This window comes from Octopus sinensis, linkage group LG8, assembly GCF_006345805.1.
Source record: "Octopus sinensis linkage group LG8, ASM634580v1, whole genome shotgun sequence".
Taxonomy (NCBI): domain Eukaryota; kingdom Metazoa; phylum Mollusca; class Cephalopoda; order Octopoda; family Octopodidae; genus Octopus; species Octopus sinensis.
Genome location: NC_043004.1, coordinates 77,804,024 through 77,822,217, shown reverse-complemented (window position 1 = coordinate 77,822,217; position 18,194 = coordinate 77,804,024). Strand labels below are relative to the sequence as shown.

Genomic DNA, 18,194 nt, shown 5'->3' with positions numbered 1-18,194 from the left:
TCTGTCAATGAATGCTTCTATTTTGAAGGTAATTTGGATATCGAGGCTTATTACCCCACCCACACATCAGACGATGTTGATGGTTGGAGAGATGAAGTGAAACGGCGGTTAGACCAAGAGTCAGAATTCTTGGCACAGTTAAGGGCAAGGCGCCAGAAAGGTAGCAACAGCAGCAGTCGAAACCAAAGTGATTCAGAAACAGATCCGTGAGTGTCGTTCTTCCTGTTGTTATTGTTGGTGTTGCCGGGAATAAAAACCTGATAAATATCTCCCTTTTATTGTTGTTTTGTTCCATAGCAAGAAGAATGATAGAACCGTTGTCATAGCAACTGTTCTCACCATAATTGTTATTGCTGTTTGCTAGTGTTGTTGGTAACTAGTGAGAAATATTGATATTTTAGTAACTATACTAAAATGTTACCTATCATATGAAAGGCAAGTTTGGAAGTATAATTTTACCACCATGAGTATCAGGAAATATGGGATACGTATGAATTATAATTCAACATATTATTATTATTAAGGTAGCAAGATGGCAGAATCATTAGCATTCTGGGCAAAATGCTTAGCAGCATTTCATCCATTTTGACATTCCGAGTTCAAATTCTGCCAAGGTTGACTTAGCCTTTCATCCTTTCAGGGCTGATAAAATAAGTACCAGTTGAGGACTGGAGTTGATATAATTCACTTACTCCTTCCCCCGAAATTTCTGGCCTTGTACCAAAATCTGAAGCCATTATTATTAATATTAGGGTGGTGAGCTGGCAGAATTGTTAGCACAACAGGCAAAATGCTTGCTGGCATTTTGTCCAGCTTTACGTTCTGAGTTCAAATTCCGCCAAAGTTGACTTTACCTTTCATCCTTTCAGGGTTGATAAATTAAATACCAGTGAAACACTGGGGTCAACATAATCGACTAGTTCCCTCCCCCAAAGTTTTAGGCCTTGTGCCTTTAGTATAAAGGTTTATTATTAAGGCAGCGAGCTGGCAGAATCGATAGTATGCTGGGCAAAATGCTTAACAGTATTTTGTCTGTCTTGAGGTTCTGAGTTCAAATGCCACCAGAGTCAACGCTACCTTTTATCCATTTGGGATCAATAAATTAAGTACCAGTTGAGAACTGGCGTTGATGTTGTAGCACACACTCAAGTGAAATTTCTCTCCCTTTTATTATATATACATACATTACAACGTAGCAGGTAACAGCTAGCCTTTGGCTGCTATTTGAGCCCCATTGTGTCCACTACTCTGATTGGTTGGTATTGATGCAACAGAGTAAGAGACAAATTGTGCCAATACCAACCAATCAGAGTAGTGGACACAACAGGGTCCAAATAGCAGCCAAAAGCTAGCTGTTACCTGCTTCATTCAAATGTACATATATATAATAAAGGTTAATCACTTGTCTGTGTGTTTGCAAAATTACTGGAAAAAGGCTGAATGGATTTTCACCAAACTTGGCAGAAATACTCATTGGGTTTGTGGCTGGAAATGATGAAAATTTGCTTTGATTATCTTCAAACATACAGAAATACATACATAGATATGTGACTGTGTGTGTATGTAGTTATGGATTTGAGGGGTTTATTTATGAGTTGATTTAATTTCACCAGAGTATAAATACCTCGAACTTACAAATTGTGCCTGCCATCAAACGTAGTATGTGCACTTGATGCACAGTTCCTGCATTTTTTGTGTTAACACTATGCGATTTTAAGTGTGACTGGAGAAACCAACCAACATTTACATCAGCTATTACTATAGTGTTTATTATTATTATTATTATTATGGAAGCAAGCTGGCAGAATCATTAGTACACTAGGTAAAATGCTTTGTGGCATTTTGTACATCTTTATGTTCTGAGTTTGAATTCCACCACAGCTAACTTTGCCCTTCATCCTTTCAGGATCAACAAAATAAGTACCAGTTGAATACTGGTGTTGACATTATCAACTTATTCCCTTCCCTGAAATTGCTGGCCTTGTGTCAAAAGTTGAAACCATTATTATTATTATTAAGATAGCAAACCAGCAAAATTTGTAGCATTTTGCCCATCTATACATTCTGAGTTCAAATTCCACCAAGATTTTTATTTTTACCTTTCATCCTTTTGGTGTTGATAAAATAAATACCAGTTGAATAATGGGGTCAATGTAATTGACTGTCCACCCCACTCCAAATTTCAGGCCTTGTGCCCATAGCAGGAAGGATGATTATTATTATTATTATTATTATTATTATGATATAGAGATTAATAATGAAGGTGTGTGACCGAATGGTTAGAGTGTTAGGCTCACAACTGTAAAGCTGTGGGTTCAATTCCCCGACTGGCACTTCATTTCACATTACTCCAGTTTTCTCAGCTAAAAATGCATGCCAGCCTCTTTCATTCTCTCTTCCTACACATTTCCCATCCTGGATGTTCCACAGGACCAAGGGTGGGAGATCCAAGGGAGAGAGGGGTGTCATCATCTGCTCATACAGGTACCCAAAACAACTAAGCATGGTACAAATGATCAGGGGTCACACCCACCTGTGAGTGACTGCTGCCAAAATGCTTATTGCTACTTTGCTGTTGTCATGACAACTTGTCATATTCTGTGAGGACACGTAGCTTAGTAGTTAGGGTATTCAGTTCATGATTGTAAGGTCGTGAGTTCAATTCCCAGTGACACCTTGTGTCCTTGAGCAAGACACTTTATTTCACCCTGCTCCAGTCCACTCAGCTGGCAAAAATGAGTTGTACCAGTAATTCAAAGGGTCCAGCCATGTCATATTTCTGTGTCCTACTGAATCTACATTGGGAGTACTCAGCCACTTGCATGTTAATTATTTCATGTGTAGGGGCTGTTCTGTTGACCAGGTCAAAGTGGGACACTCATTGTCATAAATTATCGGGTGCCAGTTTTTTTGGGTCTTCTTATATATCTATTGCTAGTGTCATGACAACCGTTGCACCAACTGTTAACCTGATAACTACCATAACATTGCTGTAGTTTGTAAGATTTGTTGTTACAATAGTTGCTGCCTGAGTTGCTAAATAGCTACATTGTCACCATGGAAACCATTGTTAGAGAGATGTTGTCACGTACTGATACTATACCTATTTCTTTACTACCCACAAGGAGCTACACACAGAGAGGACAAACAAGGACAGACAAATGGATTAAGTCGATTATATCGACCTCAGTGCATAACTGGTACTTAATTTATCGACCCGGAAAGAATGAAAGGCAAAGTCGGAATTTGATACTATACCAACTCATATTAATGCTGGTATCGTTCATAATAGTTGCTATGGAAATGGTTGTTATGGAAACTGAACACTAATTGTTGCTATGAATAAATATTGTCCAATTTTGCAAGAGTAATTATTTTGTAGTGAGGTTACATCATAATTCCTGTGTTAATGAACAAAGTGGTAGGCAGGTGGATAGGTATGTGGGCGAGTGTGTCAGTAGGTTGGCAGATAAATAAGTAAGAAGGTATGGTGGGGCACACATACGGTTCTGGGTTCAGTTCCACTGCATGGCATCTTGGGTGTCTCCTATTATACCCTGAGCCAATATCTCCTGTGTGGATTAAAGATACAGAAACTGAAAGAAGCCTGGTGTATGTTTGTGTGTTTTTATATACAGATGAAAAGAACTGATGCATAAACAATGAAAAATAGAAATCCCCAGTAATTAAGGGCTCAACAACAGATTGTTAAACTCCAAGATGTTATATAATATTGTAGTAAATCCTTGTGGAAAAAACTAGAATGTATATAAAATGTATATAAAGAATCAGCTAAAATGATCCTTAGGAACAACATATAAAAATGGTGTGTGTATCATCATCATTCAACGTCTGTTTTCTATGCTGGCATGGGTTGGACGGTTTGGCAGGTCTGGAGAGCCAGCAGCTGCACCAGGCTCCAATCTGATCCGGCAATGTTTCTACAGCTGGATGCCCTTTCTTTTGCCAACCACTCCGAGAGTATAATGGATGCTTTTTACGTGCCATCGGCACAGGAGCCGGTCAAGGGGAACTGGCATTGGCCACGTTTGTATAGTGCTTTTTATGTGCTACTGGCACAAGAGCCACTCAGGGAGTACTGGCATCAGCCACATTCGGATGGTGCTTTTTACATGCTACTGGCACGGGGGCCAGTCAGGCAGGCATCTGTATGTTTGTTTACGTTTGTGCCTGGGGTCCACAGTTGAGAACCACTAGTCTAAATAAATACCCCACTCCACCTGATAGTGGGATCAAACCAAAAGTCCATAACATAACTGCCCACTACCTTAGCCATCACTCTGCTATCCCAAATGTGTTTGCTGTTATATTTCTTTCACATAACTCTGTCATGCTTGGTCTTCCCCCTTTAGATACATTCCTGATGACTGTGAATCTTATGGCCGTACAGAAGATGACGCAAGTGTCCTTGTCACAGATGATGGTGAGTCCTATATCGGGACCAACGATGGCAGCCGTGCCCTTACAGACGACGATGATTCAGAACTCTATGATAATCATCCAAAAGTAATTAAAATCTTTCCCCTTCTCTATTTGATTACATTTTCAGTTTTGCTTCATTCTACACAAATCAACTAAAATCTTGCTGGACGTAAAATTTCATGTGGAGTTTCTTCCTTGTCTTTTTATTGTTTTTAGATAAACTCTTTCATGTTTGTAGTAAAGATTGTTTGCCAACATAGCATGGCGGTCGTGGTTTAGGATGAATGTTGCTATAATTTAGCCCCAGGAGACATTGTCTCCAGCTGGCTATACAACACGATCTGTGTCCTTATATTTTCAAACAAGGGAATCTAGCAACCCCACTCAGCTCAAATAAAAAAGCTGGAGACAATGTCTCCTGGGGCTAAATTACAGCAACATTCGTCCTAAACCAGGACTGCCATGTTATGTTGGCAAATAATCTTTACTCCAAAGTACTGTTGCTGAATATCTCTTGTGAGATTTAAAAAATAGTAATTTTCTCTTTCATGTTTGTTGATTCCTTAATTGTAGTCTTTTGGCTCCGTTCCTCTCTACACCGAACCTTTTCTGTGTTTTTTATGTTGAGAAAAGAGGAGGATGTAAGAAGTAATTAACATGATTAGAAGAGAATGGAATGATAGCCTTGTTGCAATGAGAGAGGAAAGGCAAGTAAGCAGGAGAGAGAGAGAGAGAGAAGGAGAAAAGACCAATAAAATGTAGTGATGAAATTAATTAGAGGATTATTTTATTGTTCAAATTGTAACAACAAAGTAAGCAGCAGACATTGAGATGGTCTATTGTTTGTCTTTGGTGGCCATTGAAGACCACCAAGTATTGTTTGTGTCATAAGAGAGCAACTACAGGTGTTTGTATTCATTGTATGATAACAATGTGTGTGTGTGTGTGTGTGTCGGCTGTGTTGCCCTCAGGTAATGTGTACCTAACAGACTTGTTTCAATAGCTACTCACTCATCGTCTGATTATCAAAGGCTCTGACACTTATAATCATACAATACACACACACACACAAGCTACACATTCTCCACTGTTATGTTTTATTGATTAAGTATATTGTTGAAGACAGACTACTAATAACATTGGTGTAGACCTAAAACAATCGGTTTCTAACAATCTCACGAAAGAGCAGGTTTAGCAATTATTCAGTTCTGGTCAACACTGGTCTTTTCTCAGTATTTTTAATATCCTCAATAATATTTTCCTGTCTTCATTGCTTGTAATTATTTCAAAGTAATATTCAGTTACAGGTTTTTTTAATTAATACAATACATGATACTCTTGATGGTTGAGGTAAACAGAACTTTTAAATTAATTAGTTAACTCAATTATGTAATTAATGATGTCAACTCTAACGAAACAGCTGTTGAATATGATTAAAATATGAACTATATATGAAATTTACACTTTTCTGCTGTTCTAAATATTCAGTTATTGATTATTCTTGTAATTTTCAGTGTTAAGTAAATTTAGAGTTGGAGTAAAGATTATTTGCCAACATAACATGGCAGTCCTGGTTTAGGACGAATGTTGCTGTAATTTAGCCTCAGGAAACATCAGGGCTAAATTACAGCAACATTCGTCCTAAACCAGGACTGCCACATTAATGTTGGCAAACAATCTTTACTCCAAAGTACTGAATATCTCTCATTGTGAGATTTAAAAATAGTAATTTTCAAATTTAGAATTGTTTCAATGTTTTGAATTTAATTTTTAGTTGTTATTTGGTAGAATGTACAAACTTTTCCTTATTTTGGAATTGCTGAAATTATTAATTACCAGTTTTTAGTATCTGTAACTCTCAGTCTTTCTACACTTGAAAACCCATCTAACTTTTTTCTATTGCTGTCTCAGATTACAAAAGCTAGAATTTAGAACACGAAATATTGATGAGAGTCTGATCTGGCAGTGTTTCTACAGCTGGATGCCTTTCCTAACGCCAACCACTCCGAGAGTGTAGTGGGTGCTTTTTATGTGCCACCGGCACAGGTGCCAGGGGAGGCTGGCAACGGCCAATATCGGTTGGTGTTTTTTACGTGCCACCAGCACGGAAGCCAGTCAAGGTGGTGCTGGCATCGACCACGTACGGATGGTGCTGGCATTCTAAAAATTGTCACATCATTGACATCTCAAAGCTACAACATAATGCCAGATTAATTGAAAACAATGTGCATAAAGCAGCATTACGTTTGACAGAGAAATCTGAATGCTAAATGGTTCACTTTCATTTGACTAGAAAAATAAAATAACAGATGTGTGCCCCAGTTACCATCTCTGTCCTTGTATTCTTCAGTCAGGAAACCTTCTCAGCCGGAATATCTTGTAGCTTCAAGAATGCCATCTTATAAACCAACATCAATTTATAAGTCATATATATATATATATATATATATAAGGTATGAAGTATATCTTACCAGATAGTTATATAATGTAGTTCAGTATCACATGATATGTGGAGGTGCAATGGCCCAGTGGTTAGGGCAGCGGACTCGCAGTTGTAGGAACGCGGTTTCGATTCCCAGACCGGGTGTTGTGAGTGTTTATTGAGCGAAAATACCTAAAGTTCCACGAGGCTCTGGCAGGAGGGTGGTGGTGATCCCTGCTGTACTCTTTCGCCACAACTTTCTCTCACTCTTTCTTCTGTTGGCCTGCCCGCTTAGCCAGGTGGGTGGCGTCATTTGAAGGCTAAAACAATGCAAAGCGCATTGTGACCAGCGATATGTAGCAACATCTGATAGCCTGGTCGGTCACGGTGACAGTCACGGTGATCACATGATATAACATGGGTGTATGATGAAGCTTATTTCTAATATAGAAGCTGAATTCTCATTTCTATGTTTATATACTCTGCCAGGAAACCATCCAAGCTTGGCTCTTTGCCATTAAACAGTTCTGTGATGGTGTATTTGACTTCCACCATAAAAGTCTTAACTTCTGTCAAATGCTTCAGGGTCCTCTTCTTCTTCTCTCATTGATTGAAGACATCAAAGTATGAAATGGTATTGGACTATTCTGTCCGCAGTTTGACATCAACCACGTTTTTTATTGGATATCGAAATGAGAAAGATACTATTAGATCTAGCATTGCATCTCTCCTCTCACCACGCACATGGAGTGTGTGTGTGTATGTGTGCAGCGCATGTGTGTATATATATACACACACACATGTTAATGCTTGTTTTTTGTAAAATTACGTCAGATAATTTGACATTTTAGCTCTCTCTCTCTCTCTCTATATATAATATATATATATACACACATATACATACACGTGTATATTAATGTTTGCTTTTATGTAAAATTTTAAACACTCTCTCACACTAGGCCCCTGATTAACAGCTTATGACTAATGTTTGATATGTTGTGCTGCATACTGAATTACTATGAAATAGTAAATTATAATAAGATTTACTCATTTAGCTTCATAATTAAATATTGGTCATTATAAGTTTATACTAAGAAGAAAAAAAAAACAAATATTTTTCCCAACTGTATTTAATTAGTTTCTGAATTATTCTGTCTCATTAGTGAGTAATTTAATAATGGTTTCCATTAATTAGAGACAAACACCTATCTATAAGCTGAACGCCATATTTTAGTGTATTATAAGTTTACACCTTACAATTATCTAAGCTAATTTTAATTAATCATTGAGAAATTAGATTTCAATGTTATTGATTTCTAATGTTGGCACAAGTTTAAAGCTTTCTCTCTGCAGTAGGGGTGATAGTATATAGTGGTGGGGAGAAGCGAAATAGTCAACTGAATTTAATCCTGTTTTGACCATGTAGGGATTTGAACCTAGAACTCTAGATACAAAATTGAAAACTGTCACGAATTTGCTTGCTTTTTAGCATTCCTTTCTTTGTTTTTATCTTTCACTTGTTTCAGTCATCAGATTGTGGCCAAGCTGGGGCACTGTCTTGAAGAATTTTTAGTCAAATGAATCAATCCCGGCACTTTGATTTTCTAAAGCCCGGTATTTATTATATTGGTCTCTTTTGCTGAACTGCTAAGTTATAGAGACATAAACACACTAACAGTAGTTGTAAAATGGGGGGGGGACAAACACAGACTCGTACACACACAGATGTGTGTGCATGTATGTACAATATTTCCTCTACCAGATCCACTAACAAGACTGATCTGTCTTAGGCTATAGTAGAAGACACTTGTCCAAGGTGCCAAGCAGTGGGACTGAACCCTAAACCATGCAATTGGGAAGCAAGCTTCTTACCATACAGCCATACTTACACCTCTTGGTCTTGAAGAATATTTAACAGTTTTCTGAGTCAAAATTCTATTTTTCAAGTTGAATTAATTAAATAGCAACCTGAATGATTTTTAGCATGTTCGGGTGTTGGTTTTGACTTTGGCAGACAATGACCATCTTTTACAGGTGTTAATGTATCACCTGGTGCAAAATTGTGCTTTTAATCCCAGTTTGTGTTTAGTTTTGTCACATGCTTTAGTTAAATACAGGATATCACATGTCCTACCTATAATACAAGATATCATATTTTGTAGTTAGATACAAATTTGTTTCTCTCTGTAATTCACAAGAAATTGTGTTTTATCTAAACCTCATTATTATTTTATCCAATCAATATATTATTTAATGATTTGCTTTTTAACAATTAAATGTATTTCTCTTCCTTGTATTATTATTATTATTATTAATAAGGTGGCAAGCTGGCAGAATCGTAAGCATGCCAGGCGAAATGCTTGGCGGTATTTCGTCTGCCGCTACGTTCTGAGTTCAAATTCCGCCGAGGTCAACTTTGCCTTTCGTCCTTTCAGGGTCAATTAAATAAGTACCACTTACGCACTGGGGACGATGTAATCGAATTAATCCGTTTGTATGTCCTTGTTTGTTCTCTCTGTGTTTAGCCCCTTGTGGGTAGTAAAGAAATAGGTATTTCATCTGCCGAGGTCGACTTTGCTTTTCATCCTTTCGAGGGTTGATAAATTAAGTACCAGTTGCATACTGGGGTTGATATAATTGATTGTTCCCCTCCCCCCAATTTCAGGCCTTGTGCCTATAGTAGAAAGGATTATTATTATGGCAGCAAGCTGGTAGAATCATTAGCATGCTGAGTGAAATGCTTAGTGGTATTTCACTCATTACTATGTTGAGTTAAAATTTTGCCGAGGTTGACTTCGCCTTTCATCCTTTTGGGATTGATAAATTAAGCACCAGTGAAACACTGGGGTCAATATAATCAACTAGTCCCCTCTTGCTAAAATTTCAGGCCTTGTGCCTAGAGTAGAAAGGATTATTATTATTAATGTACGTAAGTTGGTGAGCTGGCAGAAATCCCAGCTCATTGGACAAGATGCTTAACAGTTTTTCTTCTGTCTTTACATTCTGAGTTCAAATTCCACTGAGGTTGATTTTTGCATTTCATCCTTTCAGGGCTAAGAGCCAGTTGAGTAGAGGGGCTGATATAATGGACTTCATCCTCCCACTAAAATTTCAGGCCTTGTGCCTACAGTAGAAAGTGTTATTAACTAGCATGAGCCTTTGAGTGCTGGATTTTTTTTTTTTTTTTTAATAAAGGGACAGTGGTCTTGCAAAATTATTAGCACACCAAAGTGCTTCCAAATTCTGCCAAAATTGTACCAATTGAGTTCTGGATAGGAGTCAATTTAATTGACTGGTCCTCCTCCCTGCAAAATTTACTACTATTATTAAAGATGGCAAACTAGCAGAATCCTTCAGACATTGGACAAAATTTCTTCTGGTTTTGTATGTTCTGAGTTCAGATCTTACCAAGATCAACAAAATGGGTACCAGCTGAGCTCTGCAATCAATATTATCAATTAACTCCCTCCCCCCAAAAGTGCTGGCCTTGTGCCAAAATTTGAAGCCATTATTATTAGCAGTCGTACTATAACATCATTTAAGTCTATGTCTTTAGGTTCAGAACATCTGTTATCTCCCTCCAGGTATCCTTCATATATAGGATTCATGGGTTGAAAATAAAAAAAGAAAAATATTTCTAAAGCTGGTGTAAGCAGATATCAAAGTTATCTACTCCACACACCAACCTCTATCTTTTCTGCTACATTTCAATATTATTATTTCTCATAAGAAAGGTGGCGAGCTGGCAGAGTCGTTAATATGTTGGACGAAATGCTTAGTGGTATTTCACTTTCGGGGTCAATAAATTAAGTACCAGTAAAATATCAGGCCTTGTGCCAATAATAGAAAGGATTATTTCCCCATAAGGCAGTGTGAGATAGCAGAATTGTTACAGCACCAGAAACATGCTGAGTGCCATTTATTCTGAATTAAAATTCTGCCAAGGTCAACTTTACCTTTTATCTTTAATACTAGTTGAATGCTGGGGGGGGGGGTCAATGTAATTAACTTATTGCTTCCCCTGAAATTGCTGGCCTTGTGCCAAAATTTATCACCAATGTTATTTCTCACCCAACAATCAAGTTGTTTACAATATTTCTATTGCATTTCTACCGAGGTTGTCTTTGCCTTTCATCCTTTCGGGGTCAATAAATTAAGTATCAGTTGCATACTAGGATTGATCTAATCGATTGGCCCCCTTCTCCCCAAAAATTCGGGCCTTGTGCCTAGATTAGAAAAGAATATTTCTATTGCTTTATAGGGCTTAACATTGGACTAGCATTCTCCTCTTAAAATAATAAAATAAAATAATAATGAAATTATTGTATACAGTGCTCAGGTGCACCATTACATCACAATATCACACACACACACATACTATGTTCTCATGCAACCTTTAACAATTTTTGAACTGGAAACTCCTTATTCTGACACAAGCTCCCTGTCTCTTTCAGTGTCCCTCTATCAGTATCACAGAAGTGTCTTGAATGAAGGACACTTGCTGCTATGTCTACAATAACCAACAAATTACTGTAAGTCTTATCTCTGAGTCAGACTTTGCGCCTGAGACACCATCACATTTTTAGTTACCAATAATAATAATTATTATTATTATTATTATTATTATTTTGCCCTTACCACTTTTCTTTTGTTCTGTATTTGACACAATCCCTTCAGCCTTTGACACTAGGTTTCACTTAATTAGGTTCATTTCCACTTTGTTCTATTCTATTTAATAGATGTCGTTTCCCCCCACCCCTCTTTGTTCCACAGATATATATTCTCACCTGCAATCACTCCTTCTTTGTTTCAGACACATTGTCACCCATATACACACAGTCGGTCACCCTGTCTCATAGATATATCTATTGTTATTTATGGCACTTCTGGTCTCTAATAAACATTTCATTCACTTTGAAGATGATGTCAACCTCCAGTTCATTGAGAACTGCTTACCTGTCATGCATGTTTATGAATAATAATGATGACAATAATCTGTTTTTGCATGTTGATATAACCTTTTTGATGTTTTTTTTTCTTCTCAGATGTCTACAAATAACAGGAAACTGATTACACACACACACAATGCTACTGTTTGTTACTTCACATGTTATAGAGAATTTTCCTAAATATAAATAGGTGTATATATAATATACATATGAGTGTGTGTATATACTTGCACATATGACTATAAACCATGAAAATAGAATTTGAGAATTTTACTATACATATATACTCTCACACACACGTTGATATTAACCAAATGGGAGATAAGCTTTTTAGTAAATGTAGGAGAGTAAAATTGTATTTGATTGAAGACATGTTTGTCCACATGTGAATGCTTCTTCAGGTTACACAGCAAAAGAACACACACTTCGTTAAACAAGGCCTGTGATCTGGTTGCATAAGAAACTTTGAAAGCATTAGAGCAGGGGAAATAATTCCAAGATTACAACAAATAGCTTGAACAGAGATTAACTAATGAATGGAATAAAATCTCCCAAAAGATGAAGGCCAATATCATAGGGTGCTAGTTAAATAATAGTGAAGGTGTTGGATGCATGGGGTACCTTATATGTGTGGGAGGGTGGAGTTTGGTTAAGTGTATAAATTAAACATATTTAATTGAATAATACTTACTTGGTTGGTGATTAATAAACAACGCACAATAGAGAAGAGATCATCACAGTATGAGGTGATGTGGTTAGGAGTGACCGGAAAGTAAGGTTGACTCCATCATTTAATTGAAGATTTATTTACATAATAGAGTGGCTACCAGTGATTATTTTTCCGTTCTTGTTCCTATCTTTGGTGACAAATTTTGTCTTAGTCTACTGGCATTGAGTACACACTGATAATTTCCAATGACACAGAAATGCATTCAACATTACATTTACCTCTGCTAGAATGTGTTCTATCTCTCCCTGATGGATACATATATATATACACATAAGGGAGATTACCACTAAGTGGACACCCATTATGCTAGAAGGCGACCCTCTATGGTCTTACCACTGAGAAAGGGGGTTGACTTCTAGCATAATGGATGTCCACTTAGTGGTCATCCCTCTTATGTGTATGTAATATAATTTTTCTGAATCTTCAGATTTTTCTATATGCTAGACCATTGGTTTTAAATTGATATTAATCAAATTAATATTCAGTTTTTCACCCTTATTATTTTAAATTATACACACACTGTTTTTGAACAGCATGCCCATGTAGATGCTGTCTGCAGGTAAATACTGCTTATCAAGTATTTACATTGAGTATGATACACATTTCTTTTACTTGTTTCAATCATTAGATTATCCGTGTTGGGGCACTGGAATAGACCCCAGTACTTTGGGGGTTGGGGGGGTTCTTTCTGTGAAGCCCAGTATATTTCTTCTATCAATCTGTTTTACTGGGCTCTCAAGTTATTGGGGAGATAAACAAGCCAACGCCAGTTGCCAAGTGGCAGTGAAGACAAACACACACATTGACATATATATATATTTATATTACAAAATACAAAGTTATATCTTGAGATCGCTAGTGATATGTTTCATATTAATTGGCGCGTCTCCGAAACGGCCCATAGATGAACTTTTATGTATTTTTGTAAATTTATCTTTTCTGTATTTTCTCTGGAATTTTAATACGTCATTGTATGTTTTATTACCCCAAATTTTTAATTCAACAAATTTTTACCAAATGTTTTATGATTTTAAGCGTAAATTCAATGTGTTATATGTGCAACATTGATTCTTATATATTTATATGATGTTTATATATTTATATATTATTATATTTTTAAACGTCAGACTCTATATCTGTTCTGTAGCTATAAATAAATATATGTATGTGTTTGATCTTTCTGTGGATTTTGTAATGTTCCTTTAGTTGCTGCTCACATTGCCTCCCCACGGATTAATAAGTATATATACACACACACACGATAGGCTTCTTTCCCAGGGTGCCACACAATGAGGCTGAACACACACCCATGTAGTCGGGAAGGGCATCCAACTGTAGAAACACTGCCAGATCAGACTGGAGCCTGGTGCAGCTTCCTGGCTTCCCAGACCCCGGTCAAACCGTCCAACACATGATAGCATGGAAAACGGACGTTAAACGATGATGATGATGATGATGAATTCAGCAGAAATAAAGTTTTGTTAGAAAAAACATCAGTTACTTCCACACAGAATTCCACTTGCAGGCAACCTACTGAGCTAGCATTTTTTTTTTTCTCTTGAATTTTTCAAATTGTAAAATTAATTTAAGGATACCTCTGTACAGTGCTAATGGTGGATGGCTGAGAAGTGTCAGTATTCACACTGATATAATACCATAAGTTACATGGTTGTACTAAATTTATTTTCCCCTTTAAAAACTGGGCTGTGTGCTGAGTAGCTTGCTTACCAACCACATGGTTCTGGGTTCAGTCCCACTGTGTGGCAAGTGTCTTCTACTATAGTCTCGGGCCAACCAGAGCCTTGTGAGTGGATTTGGTAGACGGAAACTGAAAGAAGTCCATCATATATATATATATATATATATCCATCAGTGCTGTAGGCACATGACAAACACCATCCGATCGTGGCCGTTCGCCAGCCTCATCTAGCACCTGTGTCGGTGGCACATAAAAAACACATCCGAAGACCCGGCAAGACTAGTCAGGCCATAAACCCATGGCCCCTACCTGGGACGTAGTCAGTCCACCTGTGCATACCTTCCTTCTTGTGACACTTGTGAAGACCTGTTGCAGAGTGCAAGTGAAAATCAAAACAAATCAAAATAGATGAACATCAATGGAATTGTATCTTTTGGTGGCACGTGGCACACAAGGGGCTGTCCGAACGTGGCCGTAGCCGGTGCCGCATCACGACTGGCCTCCGTGCTGTGGGCACGTAGCAAGCACCATCCGATCGTGGCCGTTGCCAGCCTCATGGCATGGCTGCAGTGGCAGGTGGCAAAAAAACACCACGAGCGTGGCCGTCTGCCAGCACTCGTCTGGCACCTGTGGCGGTGGGCACATAAAATCCACCACTACACTCTCGAGTAGTGGTTGGCGTTAGGAAGGGGCATCCAGCTGTAGAAACCACTGCCAGATCTGATGGACTGGTGCAGTTTCGGGCTCCACCAGACACCAGTTGAACCGTCCAACCCATGCTGCATGGAAAGCGGAGTAAATAAATGATGATGAGATGATGATTTGTTGTGTGTTTGTCTCCCCAACATTGCTTGACAACTGATGATGGTGTGTTTACATCCCCCGTAACTTAGCAGTTCAGCAAAAGTGACCAATAGAATAAGTACTAGGCTTGCAAAGAATAAGTCCTGGGGTCGATTTGTTCAACTAAAAGGATATTGCACCAAGTGGTGCTACTAAGTTCGACATGGCCTGTGCCTATACTGGCTGAAACCTATCAAAGTTATTTGCTATAATCAGTGATAAAAATAACTATAATTAAGATCCTGTAAGTATTACATAAACAAATGAATAATAATAATAAATATATACTTTATATTTTCTCCCTTCCCATTGCTCACCACTTCCTGTGTCTCTAGGCATCTCTCCCCTGAGCATCATCTTAAGACTGCTATACTTCATCTCTAACACCTTCCCATTTTGCAGTCAACACCCCATTCCACGCATCTTCATCCCTCACTCATAGCCATCACTACATACCTCTGACCCTCATCTCTGTTTCTGTACATCTCTAATTACTCTCACCCGATTCTATGTAATGCAAAGTAGCCGTGTATCTCCTGCCTTAGCAACACACCTGTTTCTATCCTTCTCTCATACTTTAGCCAGGTAAAAAGTCATTTTCCCCTCACAAGGCAGCTGCTTCTTTGTCTTGCAAGTCACCTGGTACCCTTCACTTGTGCCAGTGTCACAAAAAAAAAAAAAAAAAAAAAAAAAAAAGGCACACAGTACATTCTATGAAGTGATTGGCATTAAGAATTGCATCTAGTCATAGAAACCATGCCTAACGAAACAAGTGAAGAACACCACTGCCAAATAATCCAACCCAGGCCAGCATGGAAAGCTGGATGTTAAATGGTGGTGCTAGTGATGATGAAGATGTCAGGCAAGGTTTTCTTCCTGCAAGGATAGACTTAAAATGGTTCGAATTTCTGTAAAACTATTGTATGTGCAAGTGATTTTAATATATATCAAAATGAAGATTTAGGTCAACTATTGTCTGGTTACTTGAACAAATATTCCAAGTTATTTGGAAATTGTAAGCTTGGACAGACTTTTTACCATGTAAAAAGCACTCTGTAAAGTAGCTGGCATTAGGAAGGGAATCCAGCTGTAGAAACTATATTAAAACAGACAACTGGAAGCTGGTGTGGCTCCTGCATGTCAAACCATCCAATCCTTGCCAGCATGAAGAACGGATGTTAAATGATGATGGCAGATTAAAATTAATCCAACAACCAGACATTTACACCTGAGTACATCAATGAAAGAAAGATTAAATATTTTGTGGTATAAGCCAATAATTATTTATCATATGAGGAGGTCAAAAATAATATTATTATAGAAATAATAATGGTATTATTGAATATAATAATATATAATGAAATTATTGTATACAGTGCTCGGGTGCACCACAACTTGTCAAAAGTGCATATAAAGCATATGCAGTAATGTACAAATGTCTGGGAAGTGAACAGTGTATGAGTCAGATACATGCTTGCGTGTGTATGGAGGGGAGAAAATCAGGTGTAGTGTTGGCGAATCTCAGGAAGCATGGAAGTTTTGAAGGATGCAGTGCTCCGACAACTAACAACTGATATATTGAATATAATAATAGTATTATTGAATTGGAATTACTATTATTGAAATTTCTCTAAATTGTGACTTTGATATGTTTATTGTTATTGAAAGCTTGTTTATATGTCAACTGTCTTCTAAAAATTCTAATTTTTAATGAATACTTATAATTTAATTATAACCAACTATTAATTAGTATTGGCATTGTTAATAACTGATATAGATTTTATGTTATTAATTTTACCGTTTATATTGGATTCTTCCAATGCTGAATTGTCTTTGAATTTCCATGCTTCTTTTGTTCAGCAACCATTTTCTTTTTTGTTTTACTTCAAGTCTCTGAAATATAAAACAAATAATTCGAATGTTATTCCAATCTGCCTTCATTTGCAGTGATAAGAAATTGTCTGACAAATTCTATGTTTAACATCTTGTATTTTTCAGGAATTGGTGAATCGTTATATGACGGATGACGAGAGCTACTTGCAGTCAGATGCAGAATCTTACATCCGAACTGATGATGAAGAGGGTGGCAACACCGAATGGGAGGAATCAATGCGACGCTGGGTGAACAGATGATAGGTCGTCAACTGCCACACCTGTTGCTGATTAAAGAAGCCAACAACAGCTTCTGACAGCTTTAATTCTGGAAATTTCTCTCTTTTCCACCTGGTATTTCTGTCAGTCTGTCAGTCTGCCTTTTTGCACCACCACCCCACAAAAATAAATAAATAAAACCAAATAAAACCATGCTGATTCCAGCAAGGCCACACTTTAGAGCAGCACTGCAGCCGAGATGGACGACTCCCAAAATGACCAGTCGCCAGTCAGTGGTAGCAGCACCAGTCTTGTTTTATTAATGGACATTTCTGTTCCCTTTGAAAATACCTCACAACATACAACTACCGTCATTTCTACTTGTCTCTACACTTTTTGTCAAATTATTTTAAGCCACCGTTATCTTTATCACAGTTTCAGTTGAAGGAGGGAAATAAATCTGTCAGAAGGCAAATTGTAAAATGTATCTATGACTGTTGCAGAATGGAATGTGAGATGGAAGCATAAATAGCAGTGACTGAGAAGAAAATTCTAAGACATTTTTTAATGTTAATGTATAGAGGAGACATGTCTGATGATAACAACACCACCATAATATTGTGTCATGCAGTTGGCATTGATGGCTGACCGTAAAAGAGAATGTTGGGAAAGACATTGAGGTCTTCGGTAAAGAATACATTAATATTTCTGAGACTAAGTCCATTGATTAAAAATGCTGAAATGTTAAAAAAAAAGAAAATCTTAATTTTAACGTTTGTCACCCTTGACAATACATTTTTAGTTACAATGACATCATCATATTAAATTATGGATACCTGAAATTAAGTTTATAACTTATGGTTAGCATCCAAATGGAATTCAGTGACATTTACATATATAGGGTTCAGAAAAGTAGTGTGTGTGTATATATATATATATTATACACATGCATACACAAATGATACTAAAGAAAAGGTCTTCACATACACACACACATATATATATATATATATAGAT

The 18,194-nt window shown here is 37.4% G+C and overlaps 1 protein-coding gene across 7 annotated transcripts in view; it reads left to right on the top strand.

Annotated features, from left to right (window-relative positions):
* The window catches only part of LOC115215033 (dystrobrevin beta), a 412,633-nt gene extending 394,682 nt beyond the window's left edge, over positions 1-17,951 (top strand). For 6 of the 7 annotated variants that reach the window (XM_036505503.1, XM_036505500.1, XM_036505497.1 and 3 more), the window contains 3 exons: positions 29-206; positions 4,374-4,527; positions 17,085-17,951. In XM_036505503.1, coding sequence (XP_036361396.1) covers positions 29-206; positions 4,374-4,527; positions 17,085-17,219 — 467 coding nt within the window. In that variant the 3' untranslated portion in view covers positions 17,220-17,951. Of the gene's footprint in view, positions 1-28; positions 207-4,373; positions 4,528-11,319; positions 11,398-17,084 lie in introns of all 7 variants that reach the window. The other variant, XM_036505502.1, reaches the window with a different exon arrangement.
* The last annotated feature ends 243 nt before the right edge of the window (positions 17,952-18,194 follow it).